Source organism: Thrips palmi, unplaced genomic scaffold (assembly GCF_012932325.1).
Source record: "Thrips palmi isolate BJ-2018 unplaced genomic scaffold, TpBJ-2018v1 HiC_scaffold_1, whole genome shotgun sequence".
Lineage (NCBI taxonomy): Eukaryota > Metazoa > Arthropoda > Insecta > Thysanoptera > Thripidae > Thrips > Thrips palmi.
The window spans coordinates 9066258-9091534 of record NW_023144620.1 but is presented as its reverse complement, the minus strand read 5'-3'; the positions used below and the strand labels follow the sequence as shown (position 1 = coordinate 9091534).

At 60.5% G+C, this 25277-nt stretch overlaps 3 protein-coding genes across 3 annotated transcripts; 2 read left to right on the top strand and 1 right to left on the bottom strand.

The window, feature by feature from the left end:
• The first annotated feature begins 2670 nt into the window (after positions 1–2670).
• On the top strand, positions 2671–4774 carry LOC117644433 (cuticle protein 7-like). Its single transcript, XM_034383925.1, has 3 exons — positions 2671–2731; positions 3937–4305; positions 4379–4774. The coding sequence occupies exons 1-3, from the start codon at positions 2717–2719 to the stop codon at positions 4685–4687; spliced, it is 693 nt and encodes a 230-aa protein (XP_034239816.1). The 5' UTR covers positions 2671–2716; the 3' UTR covers positions 4688–4774.
• Positions 4775–6187: 1413 nt separating this feature from the next.
• Positions 6188–7810, bottom strand: LOC117644494 (cuticle protein 8-like). Its single transcript, XM_034384014.1, has 3 exons — positions 7742–7810; positions 6697–6864; positions 6188–6611 (listed from the first exon to the last, which is right to left on the bottom strand). Exons 1-3 carry the CDS (start codon positions 7751–7753, stop codon positions 6297–6299), a joined length of 495 nt encoding a protein of 164 aa, XP_034239905.1. The 5' UTR covers positions 7754–7810; the 3' UTR covers positions 6188–6296.
• A 10676-nt stretch (positions 7811–18486) lies between these two features.
• On the top strand, positions 18487–25276 carry LOC117643837 (cuticle protein 19.8-like). The gene is made up of 7 exons (XM_034382955.1): positions 18487–18501; positions 19915–20082; positions 21050–21271; positions 21340–21404; positions 22684–22756; positions 24517–24618; positions 24718–25276. Exons 1-7 carry the CDS (start codon positions 18487–18489, stop codon positions 24982–24984), a joined length of 912 nt encoding a protein of 303 aa, XP_034238846.1. The 3' UTR covers positions 24985–25276.
• Position 25277: the final 1 nt, after the last annotated feature.

Sequence of the window (25277 nt, the reverse complement as noted above, 5' to 3'; positions counted from 1 at the left end):
AGGCACGCTTTTCCGGTCATAACCTTTCGGCTCCGTAACTGGACTCCCTTCCCGGCCCTGCCAGGGCTGCCAGGGCCTTCTAGGGTCCAGATTGAGCGCTAATGAAAGCTATCGCGGACCGCCATCCGTATTGCGCGAGCCGAATGCAAAGCGTCGCGACAGTCTCGACGCCGCACCAGTGTCCCACCCACGAGAGCAGCGCCCGCCCCGCCCCGCCCCGCCCCGCCCCGCCCCGCCCTCCACTCGCCTTATTACGAGCCTTTATATACGACTGTAATCACACCGGCAGGTTGATTCCGAACTGTGCTTTCGTCGCTCTGTCTCTCTCGCACTCGCGGGGGTGCGAGAGACACAGCAAGCGACGAAGCACTCGGACTCGAGAGCGGAGCAAATCGGGGCTGGTACTCGAAACTGCAACAACTACTTCTTACAATGGGCATGAAGCCCGTTACCTACTAGAGGAAATACCTCTCAAAATTTTGGCTGAAATAAGCTTTGAAGTTTGAATCCTGCTAGTGTGCGAGAGCTGCCACCCTGCCGGCCCTCGCGGTAGCAAGCGCTTCGGCACGAACATGAGTCTCTTGTTGGCCAACCAGAGCGCCGCAATGCTTGCCTTTGCTGCGCCCCCCTCAGCCTCGATGCAGCACGCGCATATTCTGTCTCCATGTATGCTCCACATAACCAGCTAGGCCGAGGGAGGGGGGGGGGGGTATGACAATATGAGTGGACCCGCGCACGCCAGTGCACGCCAATGCACACAAATAATCGTGCTCCTCTGGACATATCAGCGAACACTGACAAAAAAGAGCAGCAAGGAAAATTCCAAAATTTAGTGGGCGGGGTTGGTACTTCCCTTGAACTAGCACCTGTTTCGATAATAGAGGAACAGGTCCCGGAGTCTCGTCTTGTCTTTTTATAAAATACCACCGCGAATTATTTATAGCTTACACTCTCTGTAAAGTTTCCTCTATCAGATAGGATACTGGCATAGAGAGATAAACCCGGGCCTTTTTCGTTAAGTGACGTTATGTCTAATAATTTTCTTGAAACTTTCTTTTTAATATCCTGGTGAAGGTCAAATTGGCGCTCCCTTTCCTAGGATTCAAAAATTCTAGAGATCAGCCATCGCGCCGGTTCGAAGCAGCACCGCGCCGTTGCACGTCGAATGGGTGGCCTATCCTAGCGGCGGAGCGAGCGCTCTAGCTCCACTCCTCTACGACTAGTTCGAGAAGATGCCTACCTCCCGGGCGGGGTTCACCCTCTACTCCACCGCGAAGAGCGAATTTAAAGCGGGAAACATCTTGAGCGTCACGCTGGTGTAACTCGGAATCAAAAGTAAGTATAGTTTCCCATCCTGCGTTGGACTTTTGATAGTGTACTGAGGTGCCGCTTTTGATGCGCTGCCCGGCGGCTGGCACAACTTACTGCCGGCCGACCACGAAAACGAATCCGAATCCGAATCGGGGCCAATAAGTCTGCGAATCGGGAAGAGGGAAGGCCATGGCCAGTCCGGCGGATCGACCACTCCGAATGTGAATATGTGTGTCACTTGCGGGAGCCGCATCGTAACAGCCGTACCAACGTCGGGATGGGATACTAATGTGAATGTGGGTCCATATCGACCCGATAGTCTCGCAATCCTCCTCCCATGTGTGGCGCTGCTGTCCCGATAGGCAGCCGAAGATCGCGGCCAAAACAAATGGCGGCCAATCGATCCCCGGGGAAAAGTTTCTCGCTAAAGAAATGATTCTCTAGAATCCCCACAGCGATGCGGATTTTGCAGCTGTAGATGAACAAAGACGTCGTGAGAGAGTGAGAGAGAGAGAGAGAGAGAGAGAGAGAGAGAGAGAGAGAGAGTGAGAGAGAGAGAGGCCGCAAAGGTGGCGATGTATGAAGTAGTGTGTTTAATATGCGGCGTGCCGTGGGCCACTCCGACACTTGTGGGGCAGTACGCGGCGAGATGCTGGCTGCTGGCTGGCTGCCGGCTGGCCGCTGCCCGGCACGGGCTGGTCCGTGCATATGAGCTCAGGCTGAACTTTGATTGCGAGCTCCACCAAATGTCATCACGCACCGACCGGGCGCATCCTTGGGAGTCGCCACACATTCGGACTAATGGACAGGCGCGATAAAATGTCTTTTCAAACGCGGCGAACTTCTACAAGTCGCACGACGCGAGATTATGTTGCTAGGCGACGTTCATTCATAACGAACACAGCAGATCCTCGTTTGCCACGCCTGTTTTGACTCGCAATCGGCTTTGCGTGATTCTCAGGCGTCGTCGCCTTGCGAGCCCCGAACGCAGGGGACCCACCATACTTACCGCTCTGTCTCTCTCACACTCATGGTCCATCCCGTGCAGGTGCGAGAGAGACAGGACTAGGCGAATCAGTTTGCTGCTGCGTGCCCGCGCGCAAGTCCGCGCGGTCCGCCGCTGCACTGGCCGCAGTTCACCGCACTCGAATAAGTTTGCTCAAGTTTGGCGAGTGCGAGGTGCAAGGTCGGTCAGCGGCCAATCAGAGCGGCGGCCGCTGCTCTCCGAGAGGTTCGAAGGGGCGGGGGTGGGTCGTCCACGCCGTCCACGCCCGGGGGCAACTCGTCCAGGAGAAATGGACGCCAGAGACATCTATATAAGACGAACTTCTCGCTGCGGGGGCTTCAGTGAGTGCGGAGAGAGGAAAGGGGAAAATCGCGTGCTGCGGACTTTTCGCGAAAAACCATGGCGCTCGTTCAGGTAGGCGGAGGGCGAAGACGGTGTCCGAAATGCGTGTGTGTGTGTGTGTGTGTGTGTGTGTGTGTGTGTGTGAGCCTCGTGTGCAGTGACTTGTTTGGCTCTCTGAGCCGCGGCCGCGTTGTGGACCAAGTGTGAACAGTGTGTCCCACCAGTGACAGTGAAAATCTCCTCTGGACCAAACCGCAGGGTGAAGCGTATGTGTGACCAGTACACTGGCACGAAGTTCCCGCGTCGATTCGATACCTCGATTCGATATCTCGATACCATCGCGAGTGCATTCTAATCCGCGTGCCCGCTCCACGGCGCTCGGCCCGATGCTCGTAAACTTTTATGTGTCACCGGCCGGTCCCCTAAGTGGCCTAATTTGGTCCGGGGCCGCGGGGCTGCGCGGAGCCTAGGCCGATCGGCAATGCAGTTGGTGCATGCATTATTCGCACGGGCAGCGCACTGCCATGGCGTGAATTGCAGTGCGGGTACCCGTTCGAACAGTCGGCATAACCGGTGCGGTCCACAGTGGGCCAGAAGACCGGTGCAGGCGGCCAAAACTCTACACGCCTTTTCAGCTCCAGAGTCGCTAAACTGGACTCGAACCGAACGTGTGACCCGAACGAGGAATCCATTGGTGGGGTCACTCGTTCGGTTCGAGTCACATTTAGCGACTCTGCAGCTCAAATCGCGTGTAGAGTTTTGGCCGCCTACGCCGGTCCTCTGGCCCACTGTGTGGGCGTGAGAAGACACGGAGGATGGCCGCGGCTTGCGCGCTGCTTCGCGCTGCGCGGCGCGGCGGCGTGACGCGAGTAGCTTTTCCCGCTGCGACTCCAGATCGGCTCCCCCTGGGCTCCCCCTCCCCCCTCACTTTCCGTTTCAGTTGGCCGTCGCGGCGCGTCGCTCTTCGTCGGGCTGCTTTCTCTGTCTGTTGCACTGCGCCGCGGCCGCGTCGCGTCGCGACCCAGACGCGCTGGCAGGCTCCGCAGGCTGGCCTAGAGCGTTCGCGCCAAACTTGGCCGTGCCGTCCATAAGCTGGCAGCTGATTAGCTATAAATGGAAGCAAAAAGGAAATGGAAGGAAAAAGTGGCCGTGGCGGAGCGCGTGCCTCGGGCAGTGCAGGCAGTGCCTCAGGCGATGCGGCGCCGTGCCGCGGACAGCCTATCCTCCAGGGGTGCCAACTCCACTGAAGCCACTTGTTTCTTCCGTTTTTTGCGCAGGCTTTGTGTGTGTTGGCGGTGCTAGGCGTCGTCACGGCCTACCCCGTGGAGTACGGCCACGGCCCAGCGCAGTCCTACGCCTCCATCAGCAAGCCGACCTCGTCGTCCTACTCGCACGCTCCATCCTATTCGCACGCTCCATCCTATTCGCACGCTCCATCCTATTCGCAGACGACGTCGTACACCTCGTCGCACCCGCCTTCCTACTCGCGAGCGCCGGCGTACTCCCCTGCTCCTTCCTACTCCCCGGCCCCCTCATACTCCCCTGCTCCCTCATACTCCCCGGCCCCCTCCTACTCCCCCGCCCCCGCGTACGCCCCAGCGCCGACCTACTCGCACGCGCCGTCCTACTCCAAGCCGGAGCCCTACGTAAGTGCAATGGTCGTTACATCCAATTTTTAATTTCCGGCATCAAAATCGATTTTCTCTCGCCTCGCCGCAGGACCACCCCAAGTACGACTTCAAGTACGGCGTCCACGACGCGCACACCGGTGACGTCAAGGACCAGTACGAGCACCGCGACGGCGACGTGGTCAAGGGCGAGTACTCGCTGCTGCAGCCCGACGGCACCAAGCGCACCGTGCACTACACCGCCGACGAGTACAACGGCTTCAACGCCGTGGTGACCGTCAGCGGCCACGCCTACCCCGAGCCCGCCAAGTACTCCGCGCCGGCGTACTCGCCGCCCGCGTACCAGGCGCCCGCCCCGCTGTACCACACGGCGCCCACCTACCACGCGCCGTCGTACTGAGCGCCCCGGGCCGAGCCGCCCTCTAGTCCAGCCCCTCCTCGTCCTCTCCAACAAAGCCCTCGCAATAAACTGTGCCATCGCCCCGACCATTTTCGCTTTATTTCCTCCCCCTTGAATTTCTCTCACACAGCGCGACGTGGCACAGTGGCCCAGGGGACCGGTGGAGGCGGCCAAAACTTTAGACGCCTTTTGAGCCTTCGAGTCGCTAAATGGGACTCGACCCCAACGTGTGACCCCATCAATGAATAGCTCTCCGGACGAGGAATCCATTTCTGGGGTCACACGCTTGGTTTGAGAACTGTTAGCGACTCTGGAGCTCAAAACGCGTCCAGAGTTTTGGCCGTCGGCGCAGGGGTCTTCTGGCCCACCCTGCGGGGGTGAGGCGGCGTCAGGTGATTGTGTGCGTGTGTGCGTGTTACAACGCTGTGGATAATGGCTGTCATGAGGGGTGAGGCAAGATTCATAAATCTGCGCGCACCGCGGCCTAGGTGCGGTCCGCAAGGGCCGCGGAGAAAGAGAGAGAAAGACAGAAAGATAAAAAAATGAAATGACAGGTTTCTGGAGACGAGCCAGCCGCGCGCGGCACACAAGAAAATTGATGATCGTCAGAAATGGACCGCGTTAGTCGCGTCGTTGTAACGATGAGGGGATTACGGCTCTTCGAACGGCGGCGTTGCGCCACCGCCATGATCGCCATGCCCTCGCCAGCCCTCGCCGCCTCGCGGTGCACGGCCGCGGCGGCGGCGCGGCAACGCGGCGAGCTCGGGCCTCGGCGTCGAGGAGTAAGCGATTCGGAGGTTATCCGCCTCACGGCCGCACCGCCAGCGCCGCGCGCGGCCGCTCCGGGTAATGTGATAAATAAGTTGTCCCACGCGCCATTTCTCTCTGGAATTCCTCAGCGTCGCATCATGTAGCCTCGCGGCGGGCCGCGGCCTGGACTAGCCTCGCGGCGGGCCGCCGCACGGCGCCGCCTCGGGCAGCAGTATGGGCACAAGTTGATCTGCGCTGCCGCCGGCCGCCGCCGCCGTACCGAGTCTTTTCTCATTATGGAAAGTTCAAGGCGGCCGGAGGAGCAAATCACGTCGAGGAGGCGGAGCAGCGGAGCAGTGCGTCTCTGTCGTGGGAGGCCGCGTGCAGTGGCTTTGCCAGAAGACCGGCGCCGGCGGCCGAAACTCTAAACGCGTTTCGAGCTCCAGAGTCGCTAGACAGAGTTTTCGAACCGAGCGTGTGACTCCACCAATCGGAGAGCGATTCATAGGTGGGGTCACACGTTCGGTTCATGTTGATTCGGCGGCTGACGATCAAGCGGAGATGGGGTGGTTATATCACAGGAAGACCATCTTAAAGACGTAACATTTTTTTCATATTTTTCGTCGAGGCCGTTTTATTGAGGAGCCGCTTCGTTGGATCATCCGTGGACGACGGGCGAATGCACCCAGGCGGGCTGTGCCGTTGTCGGGGGCAGGGGGGCAAAACGGCAAAAAAAGAGCTCGAGCGGAATTGGTTTCGTATGGCAAGTCAGTTTATTTTACAGATGAGGTGACGGATGCGATTCCAGGTACATTGAGGCAAGAGGTTCTTCTTGGTTGATTGAGGTAATAATCCTAGCTTAATAATGGCTGAGACCATGACCGAGACCATGACCGACACCGTAGGAGACTAGGGCGGGTGCGGCGTGGACGACGGGGGCGGCGACGACCTTCTGGACGATCTGGGGGTGCACGGCGTGGCCGGAGTTGGTGACGACGGCGTTGAAGCCGTTGTGGTCGTCGGCGGTGTAGTGCACGGTCCTGGTGGTGCCGTCGGGCTGCACCAGGGAGTACTCGCCCTTGACCACGTCGCCGTCGCGGTGCTCGGACTGGCTCTTGACGTCGCCGGTGTGCGCGTCGTGGACGCCGTACTTGAAGGCGTAGGCGGGGTGGGCCTGCGGGACGGAAGCACAGCGTTACAGTCAGGCACTCCCTCCTTTTTGGCAGTCTGGCAGTGTGGTGACCACTCGGCGTACTCACAACGGGCTCGGCGACGACGTGCGCGACGGGGGCGTGGGCCACGGCGTAGGCGGGGGCGTGTGCGACGGAGACAGCGCCTCCGTAGGCGAGTCCGGCGTGGCCGTAGTCCACGATGCCGGGGATGGGGCTGGCCGACGCCACGGCCACCGCCGCCAGGATCATAACAACCTGCAAAGCGGAAAGGGGTTTCTTAGTCCACGCGCGGATCCAGGGGGAGGCGAAGCACCACGTCGCACTTTGCCCCATTAGGGAGGCAGCCTCCCCCCCCCCCCCTGTCCCCCCCCCCCCCGGGCCAGCCGCCGGCCAAGGGAGCTCAATGGGGCAGTGTCGGCGGTCGGTTTCGAGTTCACTACCACCACCGCGAGTCCAGCTGCAGCATTCCGAACGGGGCTCCGCGGCGCCGGCTGCGGCTCGGGGGGCTTGGAGGGGCCTGCGCCCCGCACGAGGCGACGCACCACGCACCGCACCACGCACCGCACCACGCACCGCACCACGCGCTCCGAACGGCGGGGCGAAGCGAGGCCGGAGCGAGACCGAATAATCAGCGGGTTACGATTTCGGAACGCACTCACGGCCGTGCCATGAACCGCACGGCTGAATCACCCGAGCACGTGCCACTGCGAGGCACTGCGAGGCACTGCACTGCAAGGCACTGCACTGCGAGGCACTGCACTGCAAGGCACTGCACTGCAAGGCACTGCACTTCATGGCGCGACGGTGCAGGACCGAGTCAAGGCTCTCGAGTCGAGCCCCGCCGATGGCAGCAGGGGAGCGGAATGAACCGTCATTTACAGAAAGGCAAACGAAACACGTTCGTTCTCTTAAACATCAAATTTTGAGCGAAAAAATGCAATGACTAGAAACGACAGGCCATGTTTTGGTTCAATGCTGAATCTTGATGGAACGTCCGAGTCTTGAAGCGTTGAGCACTGGCACACTGTCACTTCACAATCCAGGCTGCACTGCGGGCACTTCCAGCGAGGGTGACGACGCCGGGGCCGCCAGGGGGGGCCAGGGGGGGCCGCAGCGAGGGCTGGCCTCTCACCTTGAATGCCATCTTGTGTCTTGTCGGGTGCACCTTCACACTACTACTCCACTGTTCGGCTCTTGCTTGTCGACTGAATGTCCAGCCCAGCCCCAAAGCTTTTATATACAGGCAGAAGAAGCGGCGGCGGCGGCGGTGGCGGCAGCGGCACCTGCTGTGGCACGGCGCAGCCCCGCAGCCCCGCAGCCCCGCCCCGACGGCCCCCACCGCGCAGCAACAACGGCAGCGCGGCAGCGCCAACAAAGGCGGGGAGTAGCACGGCCGCCGAATCGCCTGCAGGCTGCAGCGCTGCAGCGAGCGGCTGCAGAGCCTGCAGAGGTGGCGGCCGGCCGCGCCGCACACGCATTCCGAGAGTCGTTCTCGTCGCGCTGTCCCTCTCGCACTCGCGGGGCGTCCCGTGTAGGTGCGAGGGACACAGAGCGGCGAAAACGACTCTCGGAATCAGTGTGCCGGTCACCCCTCTGCACGGCCGCCAACCTCGTCGCCCCCCGCCCCGCGTGCCCCGCGTGCCCCTCCGTGCCGGCCAGCGGCCAGGAATCGCTGCCAAGAATCGGATCGCCTCGCCGGGCACGGCCGGGCCGCTGTAGGGTGGCTGAATTCGCGCCGCGTGGGAACCCTATCGTATCGCGCGCTCTGTAGTCGCTAGCGTTCCGCGTTGGCGGCGCATGCCCGTTAATTTTTTTGAAAACAACAACAAAAAAGAACAAAAACAACAACGACGACGAAAATGCGCACCCTCCCCCAAAGTGGCTCCTGGGTAGTTAGATCAGCTGACTGAAAGGCCGGCCTAAAGCTACACTTCCCCCTTGTGAGTAGCCAAAAAGTGGCACTTTGACACGCTGCCTCCTGGACGCCCCTGGATGCGCCTCGGCGACGACGACGGCGACGGAAAGCCGCCGAAGACGGCAGGACGTCCACAGCGCGGCCCGTTAGCGCGTCGCGCCGTGTCGTCATCGAGACCGTCATCGTCACCGACGGCCGCCTCTCTCACAATGCGTGCAACCGGCTGCCTAATGAGCCGCCGTCCTGGACCAAGTCCTGGACCCCGAACTGGTCCTGCGGGATGACTCGCCCTCTGTCTCTCTCGCACTCGTGGGGCGCCCCGCAGGGCAGTGTGGGAGAGACAGAGAGCACCGAGCCGACGCGGCCGCGCCCCGGTTCGTCTCCTTTCGCGCGCGGATGCGGAAGGCGTGACGCGCGACGCACTGTTGACTGATTCCGGCGTCGTTTTCGTCGCTCTGTCTCCCTCGCACCCGGAGGGACGGCCCCATGAATGCGACAGAGGGACTCTTCTGAATCGGCCTGCTCCTCGTGGAGGACGTCGTGCGTGACCTTTGGCCGCCACCGCCTCGGCAACCGCCTCGGCCACTGCCAAGGGCGGCCGTCACGCCCTGCATGACGAGGCCTTGCGCCGCGTCGTCGGCGTGGCCTTGACGTGACCTTGACGCGGCCTTGGGCTTGCCGCCTCTTTGCCGCGGCGAGGGACGCGGCGAGGGTGAAAGGGGCATCCTTATGTAACGGCCCTACGCCCAACGCACAGTGGGCCCGAAGACCGGTGGAGGCGGCCAAAACTCTAGACGCGTTTTGAGCTCCAGAGTCGCTAAATGGGCCTCGAACCGAACGTGTGACCCCACCAATGGATTGCTCTCCGAACGAGGAATCCATTGGTGGGGTCACACGTTCGGCTCGAGGCCCATTCAGCGACTTTGGAGCTCAAAACGCGTCTAGAGTTTTGGCCGCCTCCACCGGTCTTCTGGCCCACTGTGCAACGCCCCGCCAAAGAGCCAATGGCGTGCCTCGCCTCGCTCGGACCTCGGGCCTCGGAGGCTTCAAAACGCAATGCCAACGCCCCGAGACGGCCCTGGGCCTGGCCCTGGCCCTGGCCGGCCCGGGTATTACCCTTCGGTATGAACCTCGGTGCCCTCGACGCCCTTGGCCGAGGCGGAGCAGCAACGGGCTGCAGTAATAACACAGCTCCAGTACACTAAAAAAATATCATTCAACGAACGTTAATGAATTAAAATTTTGTATGAAACAAAATTTTGTTTAAAATTTTGTTTTTGTGTATACATTAACGTATAGACACGAGCGAAGTGGCCGGTGTTGGTACTTGCCGTGAGGGACCAGGCATGTTCCGCACTTTTCCCGTACCCTTTTTCTACCAGTGCACTATGCGCGCGCTCATTGTTGTTTATTGTTTTTCCTCGACTTGGAGAAGAGATTCCGTCAATTTCTCCAGGCGGCGCTGCGGCGGCCTTGACGCGCTGGACAGGTTATGCATGTCTAAATGCAGCGGGGGAAACGGACGCGTTGCGTGGCCGCGTGGCCACTTGTCCGCGGTAATTACGTTACGATTACCATTTTGCCAGAGAGAGAGAGAGAGAGAGAGAGAGAGAGAATGTCAATCTGGCCAATGTCATGCCCGACACGATGATGATCGCCCATAGGAAAGTGCAGCGTGACGTCAATGGGTCCCTCTGAGGTCGCGCGGTGGCGTGACCCTCACCCTTGCGGCGGATCCGTAGCCGAGCGGTCAAGATGATTGCCCCTCGGCCCGGCAAACGGTGGGTCGACTCCCTCCAGGCGCGGCCTTTACTCCTTTTTTTTTTTACAATTTCTATTGCTTTTGCGATTGAATGTTGAGAGTGCAAAGCTTTTGTCCGTGGACGATAAGGCTGTTGACTGAAGTGCTCTGGAGCATTCTGCAGCTCGTGGAGTCGGCAGTTAAGCCGTTGCCCTGCACGGCCACACGGCCACACGGCGCCACACGGCCATGGGGCCCATAACTATTTCTGCCGTCGGTCTGCGGCGTTCGACTGCAGCGTTCTTTTCCTCCCTTAGTCCAAGTCTCAATTTCCGTCGCTGCTTTATAACACTGCGTATTTACGGCGGCGTTTTGGTTTTTTCGACATGCGTTCGGCTTGTTCCATATGCATCCACAACGGGCTGATTCTGGACCGTTTACAGTGCTTTCGTCGCTCCGTCTCTCTCGCTCTCATGGGCGGTCCGCAGGGGGTCGAGAGAGAATCAGAGTGGGTCGATATTGCTCGCGCGACTGTTCGTGTGTGTGTGTGTGTGTGTGAGAGAGAGAGAGAGAGAGAGTCTCTCTCTCTCTCTCTCTCTCTCTCTCTCTCTCTCTCTCTCTCTCTCTCTCTCTCTGTGGATATGTGTGTGTGTGTGTGTGTGCGCGCGCGTCACTACGCACTACGCGGCAGCAAAAAATAAAATAAGTTCACCCAGCAACAACGAGTAATTTGATCGATTGAACATATTGATTGACATTCAACCGATAATTGGTCCAAGATAACTATTGAAACTGGTCCCGCAGGACACGACGGCCGTACACTTCACCTTCGGCACGCCTCGCTGCGGTTTCGGTTGTCTCTCTCGCACCTCCCGCGGGGCGACCCACGAGTGCGACGAAGACAGAGAGACCGAACGACCCTTCGGATGCAGGCGGCCGCTCCCGCCAAACCGCCTAACCGTGCAGCACGCATTAAAGCAGAGCCCGGCGGAGCCCTGCAGGCGCATAGCACTGCGCAGCGCATGCACCGAGGGGGCGGCAACGAGCCGAGCCGAGCCAGCCGGATCGACCTCACAAAAAACAGTCAGCATTCGCTGGTGCCAAATCTGGAGGAATGGTTCATAAAAAAAGTGTCAGCAGTGGATAACGACAACGGTCGGTGTCGCTCGTAAGATGGTCGTTGGCACGGAGAGACGGCAAAGTAGTAGGTTTGTCAAAACAAAAAAAAAAAAAACTTTTTTTCCTTTTAAATTATTAGACTCGGTACGAGTGGTACGAGTCCGCGCGCGGTGCTGCGCCGGCGATCAGCTGACGAGGTGGCCAGGCACGGCCGGGCATGGCCAGGGCACTCAAGGACCCAGCAACCACCGCGTCCACGGCCACGCAGCCGCGCTCCAGATAAATATTGCTGGAATGCGCGTTGCGGCTGGAGAGAAGTGCGTGTGGGGGTAGGGGAGGGGGTAGGGGAGGGGGGGGCAAGGATAAGTCGAGGGAAGGCGGGCAGGCAGACCGGCCGGCGGTGGATGGGAAGCGGTGGGCGCCGCGCTCGGCCGCGCTGCCGCAGACTCACTCCGAGAGTCGTTTTCGTCGCCCTGGCTCTCTCGCACTCACGCGGCGTCCCGTCTAGGTGCGAGAGAGACAGATGGCGACTCTCGGAATGAGTCTGCCGGGGGCTCGCCTCGCCTTGCATTGACCGCGACGACTGACTGGCGGAGACAAGAGGCGTGGCTGCCAGGCGTGGCGGCGATTGCAGGGGCGCGGCGCCGCTGTCCGTTTGGCACGGAACGGCGCCCGGCACGGCGCGGCACGGCGCGGCTCGGCACGCCCGGTGAAGGGTAGCCGGCCTGATCACCCCGCAGGCCTCCTTCGGCGCTGCACCGCGCACATATGTATGCACCGCCAGCCAGCGGGTCAGTCCGGCAGGACCGGCTGGCCTCACGCGCGGAGCGTGGCGGGGCGGGGCGGGGCGTGGCGGGGCGTGGCGGGGCGGGGCGGGGCGTGGCGGGGCGGTGCTGTGCGCGGTGGTGACAAAGAAGGGCATCGCCCATGACTTGAGCGCGGGGACTTCAACGCGCGGCGGCGTCCAGAGCGCGCCCTGGTTCCCGCCTTCGCGCCGCCACGCCCGGAAATGCACCGGCAGCTTGCTTTTTACGTAACGATGCGCTCGAGTTTCGGGTTTCGACACGGCCCACTGCGAATCCCGAGCGCCTGACCAACTTCGGGTAGGCAACCCGAGGACACGGCTGCATTGCGGTTGCCTACCCCGGGCCCGACAGGCGCTCCGAGCGCCTGACCAACTTCGGGTAGGCAACCCGAGCGCACGGCTGCACGGCGGTTGCCTACCTGGCGCTCGACAGGCGCTCGGCGACCGTCGCAGCGGAGGTCCTTTACCCCGTAGACGGCGTTGGTGGCGTTGCCTGGCGTGCTGCTGGCTGCAGGCCGGCCGGGGTGCGGTGCGCGGTGCGACAGGGCACACTGTAGGCACACTCTCCGCGACTCTGCGTGTCGCAAGACCGCGGCCCTGCAGGACTTGGCAGGACGCTGCGTGGGCGTCCACCCGGAGTAGAGTGTACGCGTGATGGTTTTACGGCGCGGGCGGTGTCATGGCTGCTGTACTCGCCAGAGGCGGTGTTAATCATCTCGGAGCGGCTGCCGCCTCCGCCACACCACCGCCGCCAAGAAGGACCCCCCGGCCGCCGCCAGCCCGCCAACCCAGCGTGCACGTCGAATGGGCTGCCGACCGGCCGGGCGCTGCCAGAGTCCTTCTCCGCGCTGCTCCACGCAGCACGGCCTCGCGGTCTCGACGTCGGTTCGCACAGGCTTGTATGGCGGATTCGGGCGCGCGGTGAGTTCCGTTCGAGAACCTCGTTTCGTTGGAGAGTCTCGCGAGTAAGTCGTGGCAAGGGCTGGCCGCGCTGCACCGCACTGCGGTCGCGGTGTCCAGTGTCGTCCTACTCGCGGCCGGGTCATTCTGTCACACTCCTTCCTGCACTCGCACACGTCCTACGCAAGCCGTCCTGGTATAGATTTACCTGCCGAGCCCCCACGTCACGGAGTCACGGGCAAGGCGTGAACCCCGCAGGTCTGCAGCCGCACTGTCAGAGAGACACAAGGAGCGTCCGGTTTTATTCCACCGATCTGGTTCCCGCTGCGTTATTCGCCAATCCGGCCTTTCGGCGGTTGCGAGCGCAGCGCATCCAGCCTGCTATTGACATTGGCCGTTGCAGTAACTGAAGCGCTTCGGAACTCGGGTTCCCAGTCTGTCTGCCTCCAGTAAACCGAAAACCCACAATAACGAGGCCTCCGTTCGAGCCATTCTCACGCCGTGGCGCGGCGCGCGGCGGCTCCAGCTGGCCGCCTCCAAACTTCCAAACAGTCGCTCTGTCTCTCTCGGTGCCATGCCGCGTCCTGGAGGAGTGCGACAGAGACAGAGCGACGGGGCTCTGTTCGGAGTCTGGCTCCTGGAACAGCTGTGCGGCCCCGGGGGGAAGGGGGGCGTGAAGGTGGCGAAAGTGGCATGGAGGGCTGGTCGTAGTACGCTGCCGGCTGTGTAGCAGGCCCCGGGGAGGGGCGAGCGCGCACACACAAACACACACACACACGCTCACGCGCGCGCCGGGTGCACTTGGCACAGTGCGAGCGTTGCCATTTAGTTCTGTAGGGCTGTGAGGCAGTGGGTGCTGGCCTACACGGGCCGCTCCAGCTCGGCCGACTCGGTCCAGCTACCGGTACAGTGGTGCAGTCCGTCGGGCCTGGCACACTGTCTGCTGCGCGCTGTCGGGCTGTGATCTCAGCGGGGACTGTACTCGTCGCACAGCCCGTCGTCCTCTGCGTTTCCCGCTGAAATGAAACATTTCTCGGTGTTGGCGATGACTGTACCCGGGGGCTTCCCGCCCCAGCCCATTGACGGCAGCGCCAAGCTCTCGCAGAGGCGCGCTAGTGTAACACGGGCCTCGGATTGTTAGAAAGGAATTTTAGTTGGCAACATTGGCCGTGCACTCGGCGGCTCCGGCGGCTCGGCCGGCTCGGCCAGCTCGGCGTGGAGGCACGGCATGGAGGCACGTTGCGGTGCCGCCACGACAGCCCCGCCGCGACATGTACACTGCACACGGCACCGCCAGCCATCCCCTGTTTCTGCGACACGCGACGCCGTCGTCGGCCCGTTGGCAGCTCTGCCGACGCTGGCTGGCAGCGCAGTGGCAGTGCAGTGGCCGCGTGCAGTGGCTGTGCCGACGACTGGCGGCCCAGAAATGCGGCAGTTGGCAGCTCTGCCGGTGAGATGAGTCATTGGCGCGGCGGCGCGGCGCTGGCGGCAGTAGTGCCAACACCAACGAGATGGACATCGTCGTCAACCGGGCCCTTCGTGGTGCATGGCAGCCTTGGCGTCCTCTGGGTGGGATACTCGCTGCACGGCGGCGGCCGCAGACCCTCCACGGCGGGGGGCAACAGAAGCGACGGCGACCTCGGAGGCGACCGCACAGGGGGGCAGAAGGCCGTTGGAGGCGGCCGAAACTTGATGTGCGTTTTGAGCCGCAGAGTCGCTAAACAGTGCTCGAACCAATAGGGTGACCCCACCAATGGATTCCTCGTTCGGAGAGCAATTCATTGGTGGGGTAACACGTTCGATTCGAGTCTCCGTTAGCGACTCTTCAGCTCGACCGAAACAGAGAACTGAATGAACTAAAAGTCCGAGTGTAGCGGACGGACTGAGAGAAGTGTACGATCGTACGTGTGTCGGCGCATGGACGGAGGAGCATTGCGAAATCTAGGCTAGGTAGTGTCTGAGTAGCCGGGCTGGGCCGAGCGGTGCAGGGCAGGGCGGGCAGGGTGAGGAGGGGCCTCAGAGACACACTTCGCTATTCCGAGCGGCGCGGCGGGCACGGCACGGCGGCGCGCACGGCGCGGGGAGGACACTCCGAAATGTCCGCGCGCAGTCTCGCTCGGGGACCGCGAACTCCAGGCCGAAGTGCACTTATCGGGCCCCTCCCCCTCCCCCTCTTCCTCTGGCCGAAAACGATTACCCCGCATGGGGCTGCCAGCCGCTGGCCGTTCTGGCAGCCACCGCGTTCCGGGCCGGGCCCCGGGCCCGGCCACCCCGGCGGTGGGATAATATTCGCACGAGAGCGCAGCCGCCAGTTCAGGCTCGTTCCAGTGCTGCTGCCTCTCTCGCACTCACGGGGCGTCCCGCAGGGGTGGGAGGGAGACAGAGCGACGCGACACTGTTCGGAATGGGACTCCACTGCAGCGTGCCAGCGCCGCCCGCCGCAATGCGGGGCCCTGGCCTGGCGCAGCCAAACGCCACGTAATTGGCTGCCCCGCCGACCGGCCGACAAAGAGCCGCCCGGCGTCGCTCTGTCTCTCTCGCACCCTTAGGGGCCGCCCCGTGAGTGCGAGTGAGACAGAGCGACGAGAGCGCTGCCGGTGGTGGCGGCCGCCTGCAAGCAGCCGTCGCCGCTCGCGGCCCGGTCGCGGTTTATGCCGAGAATTAGCCGAAGTGACTTGCGATCGCCGACTCGTCGCTCGGTTCGGCGAGCGCGCCAAAAGATCGGCCCGATTTTCGTTGGGAATCGAAGATTGAAGCGCCACTTCGGCCCTTCGGCGCGCAATGCCGAGTGGCGGCCGGCAGGGCGAACGCGCCGCCGCGCCTCGCGGACTCGCGGATGTGGGTCAAATTGTGGGCGTCACTACACCGGGCCGCGGGGCGGGGCGGGGCGGGGCACGGCGCAAAGTGTGTTGTAGGGACACGTTGTGGCCGTCGGGGTGCAACGCAGAGCGCTTGAAAACTATCACGCCAACTCGCCCGCAGCCTCGCAGCTTCGTACACCGATAACCCGTGCCCCCCCCCCCTCTAGAGCGCACGAGAGAGCACTGTTAAACGGGCTGAAAAAAGTATATATATTTTTTTTAATATAGATGGGAATGGACGATGGGAGACCACCTGAACCGCTCAGCCACTCCACTGGACGCGATCCCAGCCTGACCCGGCCTGACCTGCCGCCAAATGCAGATGCTGTTCATTTGGCGCGGCTTGTAGGGCAGCAGGGAAGTGCCAGCGTGCCACTACACCAGGAAGCTCTGCGGGATGCGCGTGAAATGGAAGAATGACAGGTGGGGTCGAGGGCCGAAGCACAGTGGGCCAGAAGACCGGTGGAGGCGGTCAAAATCCCGGACGCGTTTTGAGCTCCAGAGTCGCTTAATGGGACTCGAACCGAACGTGTGACCCCATCAATGGATTGCTCTCTGGACGAGGAATCCATTGGTGGGGTCACGTGCTCGGTTCGAGTCCCCATTTAGCGACTCTGGAGCTCATAACGCCTCCTCAGTTTTTCGCGTCCTCCACCGGTCTTCTGGCCCACAGCACCTTGGCTCGAGTGCGGTCCTCAAAGAAGAAGCAAGAAAAGTAAGAAACACTGTTAAAAAAAATATGAAAATTCAGACTGATTTCGTCTTACTTGGTGGTCTGAATCGTAAATTCATAAAATGGTACGAATATTAAGACCAACTGTCTGAAAAGTTTGACCTGTTGTCTGAAATTTGAATTTAGACTAGCGAGTCTGAATATTTAGAGCGATGGTTATCAAGTTTTGTACATTGTCGTCCGAAAACTAAATTCATACTTGTGAAATCGGAAAACGAGTGAAAAAACTCCGTCCCCTTGTACATTTTTCGATTTTCTCAGAACTTTTATCAATACTACTGTTGTATTTCAAATAATATTTACGTTTAGTGTCGTAAAAGCATAGAGAATGTTTCAGAGCTCCGAAATGGACACTTATTGCTCTATCCGCTAGGTGGCGCTAGTGTCGCATGGACGATCTTTTGGAGCTAAAATTGCCACTTGAAGGCGAAATTGCGAATATTTTGTTACAAACTTATTCCAAGTGATTGTCTGAAAGGGCATGAGCGCACCAAAGCAAGATTCAGGTTAATAAGTGCAGTATAAGCTAAATAACAAAGAATACAATTTCACTCTCGCGCATGGCCACGGGTCGGCGCGTGGTTGGGCTAAGGCCGCTCTCGCTCGCAATTCAGCAGTCACCTCTAGCCTCTTCACCACCTTTGCAAGTAGGAGTCTACTACCGAGTTCCTAATTTTTGAGCCGAGACGATCCGCTGAGCGTCTACGATAAACCGATGGCAAAAGTTCGCTGATTTGTGTTCTACTCTACAGAGTGGCAATGTCTTCAATGTCTTCGTACAACTTAGTCTGATAAAATAGACCGACTGGTATCATTTTTCATACAACATGTTGATCTGAAAATTCAGACTAACGTCGTCTGAAACTTTCAGACCGCGAAGTATGAAAGTTTTGGTATGAAAATTCAGACTGAATGTAAGTAAATCGACTTCTTACAAAAAATTATGAATTTTCAGTAATTTTTTTTAACAGTGAAGAAGATCATCGAACAAACATAGGCCGGCGTCGTGGAACGTACTCGCGCGCACACAATGTTATTGTCACACAGTGTCATTGCTGGTGCAGGCGCTGCAGGAAGAAGAAATCGGATGCCGGCCGGGCAGTGACGCCGTGGGAGAGAGGGGTGCCCTCACTGTCTGGGTTGCAGAGCACTCGCAAGCCACGGGCGGGGCGCGGTTTTGTTTTCATTGCCCAGCACTTGGCGTCGCCCAACTGGTGCAGGCAGGCCAGCCAACACAGACCAAAACGGAGCATGCCATCCACTCCTGGAAATTCATTAATAAATTAGAAAATCCGGAAAAGTGCCCTCCGAGGCATTTCCGGTGCCTTCGTTTTTTTTTCAACCTTGTGCCATACCTGCCAAAAACTCATACAAATATAAAACGCGAAAGATTTAATTTTTTTTTCCGGAGGTCACAGAGGCATTTATTTTTCCAATCAAGTTCACTGAGAGAGCTCCCAAAATTTTCCTTTCACAGTGTCGAAAATGCGAAAATCCGCATACCCGGGTACCCGGTTCTGCCCGTGGACCCGGTCCAACCCGGGCGGGTGGGTAACCGGGTAACCCGGCAAAAGTCAGAGCCCTTACTGTGTGTGCAGCACTGGCTGCCCGTTCGGCCGTTACACGCCGCAGGTTGGCTGCACTGCGGCGAAGGGACGGGGTACAGGGCGGCAGGGCGGCAGGGTAGGGACACTGTCACACCGATGCGCCGCCCTCCCTCCCTCCCTCCCCGCTCGTATAAAAGCGGCGCAGGGCTGCGCAGCTCTACAGTCCTTGGAGCACTCTAGTCGCCCTCACACCACCATGGCGCTCTCTAGGGTGAGTACCAGGCGCCCATGACAAAGAGGCTGAGCATGTCCTGCCGCGGGGTTTTCTCCAGGATTCGGGACTTTCTCTTTACAACTCCGGAAAAAAAGGACAGCTCTTATTCACATTTGTCCACCTGCCTGAGCACACTGAGCCTGAGCATTGCGGTATGCCATTTTTATTCGGGGTGGTTGCCGTTAACGAACCCCGGAGAGGCTCCGCGACCAAGTGACTTTAATTCGGAACTCTGCGCATGGAGCGACATGGAGTATCGATGGTGACATGTTTCTTTGACGACGGGTAGCTCATCATTCATAATCGCAGCCCGGTCTCTCCAAAATCAGTCTGTCTCCGCAAAAACTACATACGGCTTGGCTGACAAGCGGGCCTCTCATCAGTAAAGCTTCACTCCAGGCTCCTGGCTCCCAGGCAACAAGGCTTCGTCGAGGTGATGGGGCGACTCCCACTGACTGATTCCGAGAGTCTGCTTCGGCGCTCTGTCTCTCTTGCACACAGAGGACGTCCCGAAAAGGTGTGAGAGAGACAGAGCGACGAAACGACTCCTCTAGGCATCAGTCTGCTGGGTTTGCCTCCTTCGCATCAACGCGGCTCAAGCTCTGTTCCCGACGGCCCTTCGACTGCTTTTTGGGCGATGGCCGCCGTCGCGGCAGTAAGTCCGAGTGGCGAGTATTCAAGTCTTCGCAGATGGCCGGGTACCAGGTGGACCGATCGGAGCCCTACCCCAACTGCCTTTCGCCCAGCCGCGGCAGCACCACTGGGCTCCTCGTGCGAAGGCCGACCCGCCAACCCATTGGCAGTGCAGGCACCACGACGTGTCGAGTTCGAGTCCCCTGGGGCTGCCTGGGGCTGCCGCGCGCTAAACGCGTCCAGCGCCGCGTCCGCCCGAACAGGTCTCCGCGGCGCCGCGTATCCGCCATTGATCTTGGCCTACCTCACGTCGCGTCATCGCCGTGCCCCTCCCTGTAATGATCTGACCTGCCTCAACACAGACCGACCGGCCGAGCGGCCCGCCTACCCACCCGGCCGCCCGTCCGCCCGCCCGTTCGTCTATACACCTTCACACTGTGCGTTACTTCACGGTTTTGAAGAATCGCGCGAAACGGCAAAACGCGTCTCTCGGCAGTGTAGTGCACGGGCGCGCAGTGCTTGTTACCGGTGATGCAACTCGCCCCCACTCCGCGCGCGCCGCGCTCCGCGCCACGCACTCCAGAGGGCAGCACTGTCGCAGGCGGTCGCAGGCCTTGTCACGCGCAGCACAACGAGACCCTTTGCATCGCCTCCCCGCGATCGTTTTGAACTTCTTTTGTTTCAGTGTCAAGCAGGCCCGAGCAGGCCGCAGGGCCGCAGGGCCGCAGTCCTTGTCTCCCCTCCTTGAACGCGGCCTCGGCGGCCTCCTTGTTGCAGACGGTGCTCTTGGCGGCGCTGTGCGTGGCGAGGTGCGCGGCGCGCCCCGGGGACCTCGGCCACTACGGCCCCGTGGCCTACGCCCCCGCAGCCCCCATCCACTACGCCCCCGCGCCCGTGGCCTACGCCCCCGCGCCCGTGGCCTACGCACACGCCCCGGAGCCCGTGGTGAGTGCGACGCTGGGGGACGCCAACCAAACCGTCGCATGGGCCAGAAGACCGGCGCAGGTGGCCAGGTCCAGATGCGTTTTGAGCTCCAGAGTCGCTTAATGGGACACAAACCGAAAGTGTGGACCCCCACCCATGGATTCTTCGTTCGGAGAGCAATCCATTGGTGGGGTCACACGCTCGGTTCGGATCCCCCCGACTCTGGAGCTCAAAATGCGTCCGGGATTGGACCACCTCCACCGGTCTTCTGGCCAATGCACTGTGTGGCGGCTGCCAAGGCGCCTCCGCCGTTTCCCTGCACTGGGAGGCTGGGAACCAGCCAGATCCGAAACCTTCAAAATCTGCAAGAAGAAAGACCGCTGCGATTTTCTGCCATTAAGGCTAGTCGAACGCCGTTGTCGGGGCTCTCTGTGTCGTGGTCGGAATGACCGGTTCAGATCGCGTGCATTTGCAAGTCAAAGAACGGCGCACCGCGCCACGCCATGCCTCGCAGGGGGTACCAACCTTGGTGCCGCCTTGCCGCGCCGCGCCGCGCGCTCGGTTCGACTCTGACTCTGCTGGAGCGACTTTGCGATCGGCTTTGCGCTGCAGCGCTCGCATTGCTCTGCAGTGAACTCCAAATTACTTGAAGAAGGCAGTGGCGTGACGGGCAGCCCAGCAGGCCGGCCCAGGCCAGCCTTGCCGCCCGGCCCATTGCCAACCAGTACGTGGACTGGAGCACCATAATTATTAATAAGACTAGAACACGCGCAGGGGCTGCCCGCTGGCCCGCTGCAGTGTCCAAGCCGTGGCAGTGTAGCTGTGATGAATTATGAATTGCAACCGGCTCGTTAACGCACTATAAAATTTCGCGCCTGGATTAGTGTCTCGCTTTTATTTATTTTTAGAGTGCATTGTACTTTTCTGTTCATGTTTTTTTTCGGTTGGTGGTGCAGTTATACCTAACTTCGCAACCTCTCTCCTCCAGGCGCACCCCAAGTACGAGTTCAAGTACGGCGTCCACGACGCGCACACCGGCGACGTGAAGAGCCAGACGGAGCACCGCGACGGCGACGTGGTCAAGGGCGAGTACTCCCTGGTGCAGCCCGACGGCACCACCAGGACCGTGCACTACACCGCCGACGACCACAACGGCTTCAACGCCGTCGTCACCAACACGGGCCACGCCGTGCACCCCGAGGCCCCCAAGGTGAGCGTCGAGCAGTGCAGTACCTCAAAGTGTTTTAGCAACGCCGTCTGACGCCTTCTCCCTCTCAGGTCATATACGCCCCCGCGCCGGCGCCCGCCCCTCTAGTGTACGCGCACGGCCCCGCCCCGGGGCCGTACCTACACTAGCAGGCCGGCCCCGCCCCGCCGCCCGTCCTGGAAGGACTCGCGGCCGGCCGGCCGGCCCCACAGACTGCGGCGCCGCGCCGGGATGAGAAACTCAGCGGCGCGTTCCGAGTGGAGTGGTTCCGAGGGCCGAGGACGCGGCGCCGGCGACGCGGGAAGCGAGTATGAGAAATCGCTGCCTCGGAAGAGAGGCATCGCCGCGGCGGTCGGGAGGGGCGACTACCCGACATCGCACAACTGTGTCGCGTGGACGACTAACGAACACGGTGCTCGTCAAGTCACTTGATGGCTTACATGGCTAATTTGTACAAATGTTGTTTTTTTTACAATAAAAAAATGTTACATTTTTCATAACACGCCCGTTTTATTTCGTGTGAAAGGGTCCGAAAGGGAAATCGAGTAAAGACAGGGGCTTTGCCGCCCGTCGTCCGGCCCACTTTGAATTGCGGTCATTATGCAGTGCCGCAGCATATCTAGATCGCGCAAGTGCTGCACTCCGAAAGGGACACCGCCTCGACGCCACGACGGGAGGGGGGATTTTTTTGCCGCGGCCGTTTCGATGTAAATCATCACCCTCGTCCTCGAGGAGGTGCCGCGACACACTGTGACACATCACACAAAGAACAACAAGAGCGACGACAGCCGCCGTACCAAAAACAACAACAAGTGGTTTGGTCGTTGGCAGGCGCGTAGCGCACGTTGCCTCCCGAAACAGAGAACGGCGCGGCTGGAACGAGGAAGCGAGAGTCCCGTCTGGCAGTGCAGTGGTGCAGCCCAGTGCAGCAGTGCAGCCTGGCCGCGCGCCAGCCACCGCTGCAGCGGCATGCCGCCGCCGGCAGCTGCCCCGCCGTGCCGCCACCCACAACGACCTGCGCGAAAACCGAAAACAGAAAAGAGCGCGCGTCCCTCTTGAGGGTCGAACCCGTCACTCGGCCTCGGTGGCCTCCGCCTTTCGAATCGGGCAGTCGACTCGCGGACGCCGCAGCCGTGGCACCGCCCGCCCCGGCAGGGCAAGCCCCGGTCTCACGCAGACACGAACCCTTGACTCAGGCAATGGAACTGGTCCATGACCGTACAGGTTGGTGAACTGGGCCGGGCCGATCTGGGGCGTGGCGGTGTGGGGCGGGGCGGGGTGGGGTGTGGTGGGGCGGGGCCTGCGTAGGGGTACACCTGCGTGGCGGGGGCAGGGGGCTGAGCAGGGTGGGCCGGCCGGTAGAGGGAGGCAAGGCACCACCCGATACAGTCAGTATAAGAGGCGGGTGGGGCGAGGGATCCAGTGCAGTCCACAGCCACCGTCCAACCAACCACCATCCCAACAGAAACAACAATGTCCCCCGTTCAGGTACGTTCCAATGGCACACCGAAGGACATTTTAACCGGGTGGACAGTTCGCTCTGAAAGTTCCCGTCCCACCCCTACGCACGCTCCCCGAAAAAGTACTGGCCATTCAACTGGTTATTTTTTGAAAAGAAAATTTTAATTGTAATTTTGGAGTCAATAAGTATCAAAGGAGGCTTGGAAGCTGCTTTTTCAACTACTGCAACAGTCAGCCAATTTTTCTTTTTCTTTTTTTTTTAAAAAAGTGTCTTGTATTGTTCTAGGTATGTTTTGAAGTAGTAAAGGTATCATCTACTGAAAAGTACAAATTGTCATGAGAAAGTACGCTTGGGACAAATTTTATGACCAGGAAGCGACCAAGAACCATGACACCGGCCCAAGCGCGCTGCGTGCGGGCGTGCGGGCCTGCGGGCCTGCGGGTGGCTGCCGCACAGTGGGCCAGAAGACCGGTGGAGGCGGCCAAAACTCTAGGCGCGTTTTGAGCTCCAAAGTCGCTAAATGGGACTCGAACCGAACGTGTGACCCCACCAATGGATTCCTCGTTCGAAGAGCAATCGATTGGTTGGGTCACACGTCCGGTTCGAGTCCCATTTAGCGACTCTGGAGCTCAAAACGCGTCTAGAGTTTTGGCCGCCTCCACCGGCTTCTGGCCCACTGTGTGCCGAGGGTGTCCTGCAGGACGAATCGCGTCTGATCCCGATAAGAGCGTCAGCAGCGACGGCAGCGCCGCACGGGTTGCTCAACTGCGGCCTCCCTCCGAACAGTGCCAGGCCGTGTCTACCCTCTCTCTCGCACTCACGGGCCGCGCCGGAGGGGTGCGAGAGAGACAGAGCCACTTTTCGAAACGAGCACGCCGACTCGTTGCGTGCATGAGTCACGACACGGCCACTACTGTGCGGCTACTTGCAGTTAGTACACTGTCAGGTGTGTTCCTCGTTCTAATGAGAGGACCCGTACACCGCCCCGCCGCGCCCCCAACTTGCATCACACCGCATTCGCTCGGCGACACGGAAAAGGATACCCAAGTGCAGCGCGAGGCCTGACTGCATTTCGGCGACTGCCTCTATTTGTCAACCGCGTCGCAGATAAGCGGCCCGTTCCCGTCCTTTGGCGGGGCTCCTGCCGGTAGGCAGCCCGTCTCACGCGTTGGGCAATCCGTCGTCCAGCCAGAGGGCTGGCTTGGCGTTCTCCAAACACGAGCTCGATAAGGCGCAAGGCTGCGGGGTTGGAGCGTGACCGATTCGCCTTCCACGCAACGTTCCCTCGAAACCGGGAGCGGCGGTTCATGTCAAGCAGCGCCGCACACAGTGGATTTGCCAGGAGATCGGCGCCGGCGGCCAACACACTAGACGCGTTTTGAGCTCCAGAGTCGCTAAACAGGACTCAAACCGAGTGTGTGACCCAACCAATGGATTCCTCGTTCGGAGAGCAATCCATTGGTGGGGTCACACGTTCGGTTAGAGTCCCATTTAGAGACTCTGGAGCTCAAAACGCGTCCGGACTTTTGACCGCCTGCAGCGGTCTTCTGGACCAACTACGCCGCATCGACAACCACGCACAGCACGCAACACGCGCGGCACAGCGCCCGGTGATCCATGTGAAGTCCTGGGGTCACCGTCGGCCGGGATTAACGGATCTTGTTTATCATCCAGAAATCAGCTGATGGGCCGCATTCGTGCACCTATCGAACAAGTACCGAGACAAACCCAAACACAAACCCAAGACGACTGAAGCAGTTTCCTGACCGCAGTGGTGGTGTTGCAGGTCCTGGTGGTGCTGTCCCTGGTGGCTGCTGCCGCCGCCCAGTACGGCCACGGCGGCCTGCTGCTGTCCCACGCCCCGGTCGCCGTGCACCACGAGCCCATCGTGAGTGGCGAGGCGCCGTCACGCCAAAAGGGTTGCCTGCCGCCACGGCGGCGGCCGCGCTGAGCTAGACTAACCACCGGCTTGCCTCCGCTGTTGCAGGCCCACCCAAAGTACGCCTTCAAGTACGGCGTCCATGACGCGCACACCGGCGACGTCAAGGACCAGGCTGAGGAGCGCGACGGCGACGTGGTGAAGGGCGAGTACTCCCTGATCCAGCCCGACGGCACCAAGCGCACCGTGCACTACACCGCCGACCACCACAACGGCTTCAACGCCGTCGTCTCCATCAGCGGCCACGCCATCCACCCCGAGACCCCCAAGATCGTCCACGCGCCCGTGCTCGCGTACGGCCATGGCCACTACTAGACTGCAGCGCCGGCGCCCTCATCACCATCGTCATCACCTTCACCGCCATCCCCTCCCCGCGGACCCAACGACTGTGCGCCTGGCCTGGCTGGAGGAGTCTGGAGGGCCCTAGAGGACCCACCAGAATCCTTCAGAGTCCCAGCGGAGCCTCGAAGAGCACCGCCCGGCCACGCGGCCTCGCGGGGAGGCCTTGTACAAACTGGAGGGCAACCCGTCCGCCAGGGGAAGCACCATTCCCAAAACTTGTGATATAAAATAAAAATAAAAAATAAATAAATTAATAAGAACTTGAG

Coding starts and splice junctions, on each gene's coding strand:
- LOC117644433 (XM_034383925.1), top strand. Junction 4,306..4,378: donor ACTCCAAGCCGGAGCCCTAC/GTAAGTGCAATG, acceptor GCCTCGCCGCAG/GACCACCCCAAGTACGACTT.
- LOC117644494 (XM_034384014.1), bottom strand. Junction 6,612..6,696: donor ACGTCGTCGCCGAGCCCGTT/GTGAGTACGCCG, acceptor TCCGTCCCGCAG/GCCCACCCCGCCTACGCCTT.
- LOC117643837 (XM_034382955.1), top strand. Junction 21,272..21,339: donor TGCACCCCGAGGCCCCCAAG/GTGAGCGTCGAG, acceptor TCTCCCTCTCAG/GTCATATACGCCCCCGCGCC. Junction 24,619..24,717: donor CCGTGCACCACGAGCCCATC/GTGAGTGGCGAG, acceptor CCGCTGTTGCAG/GCCCACCCAAAGTACGCCTT.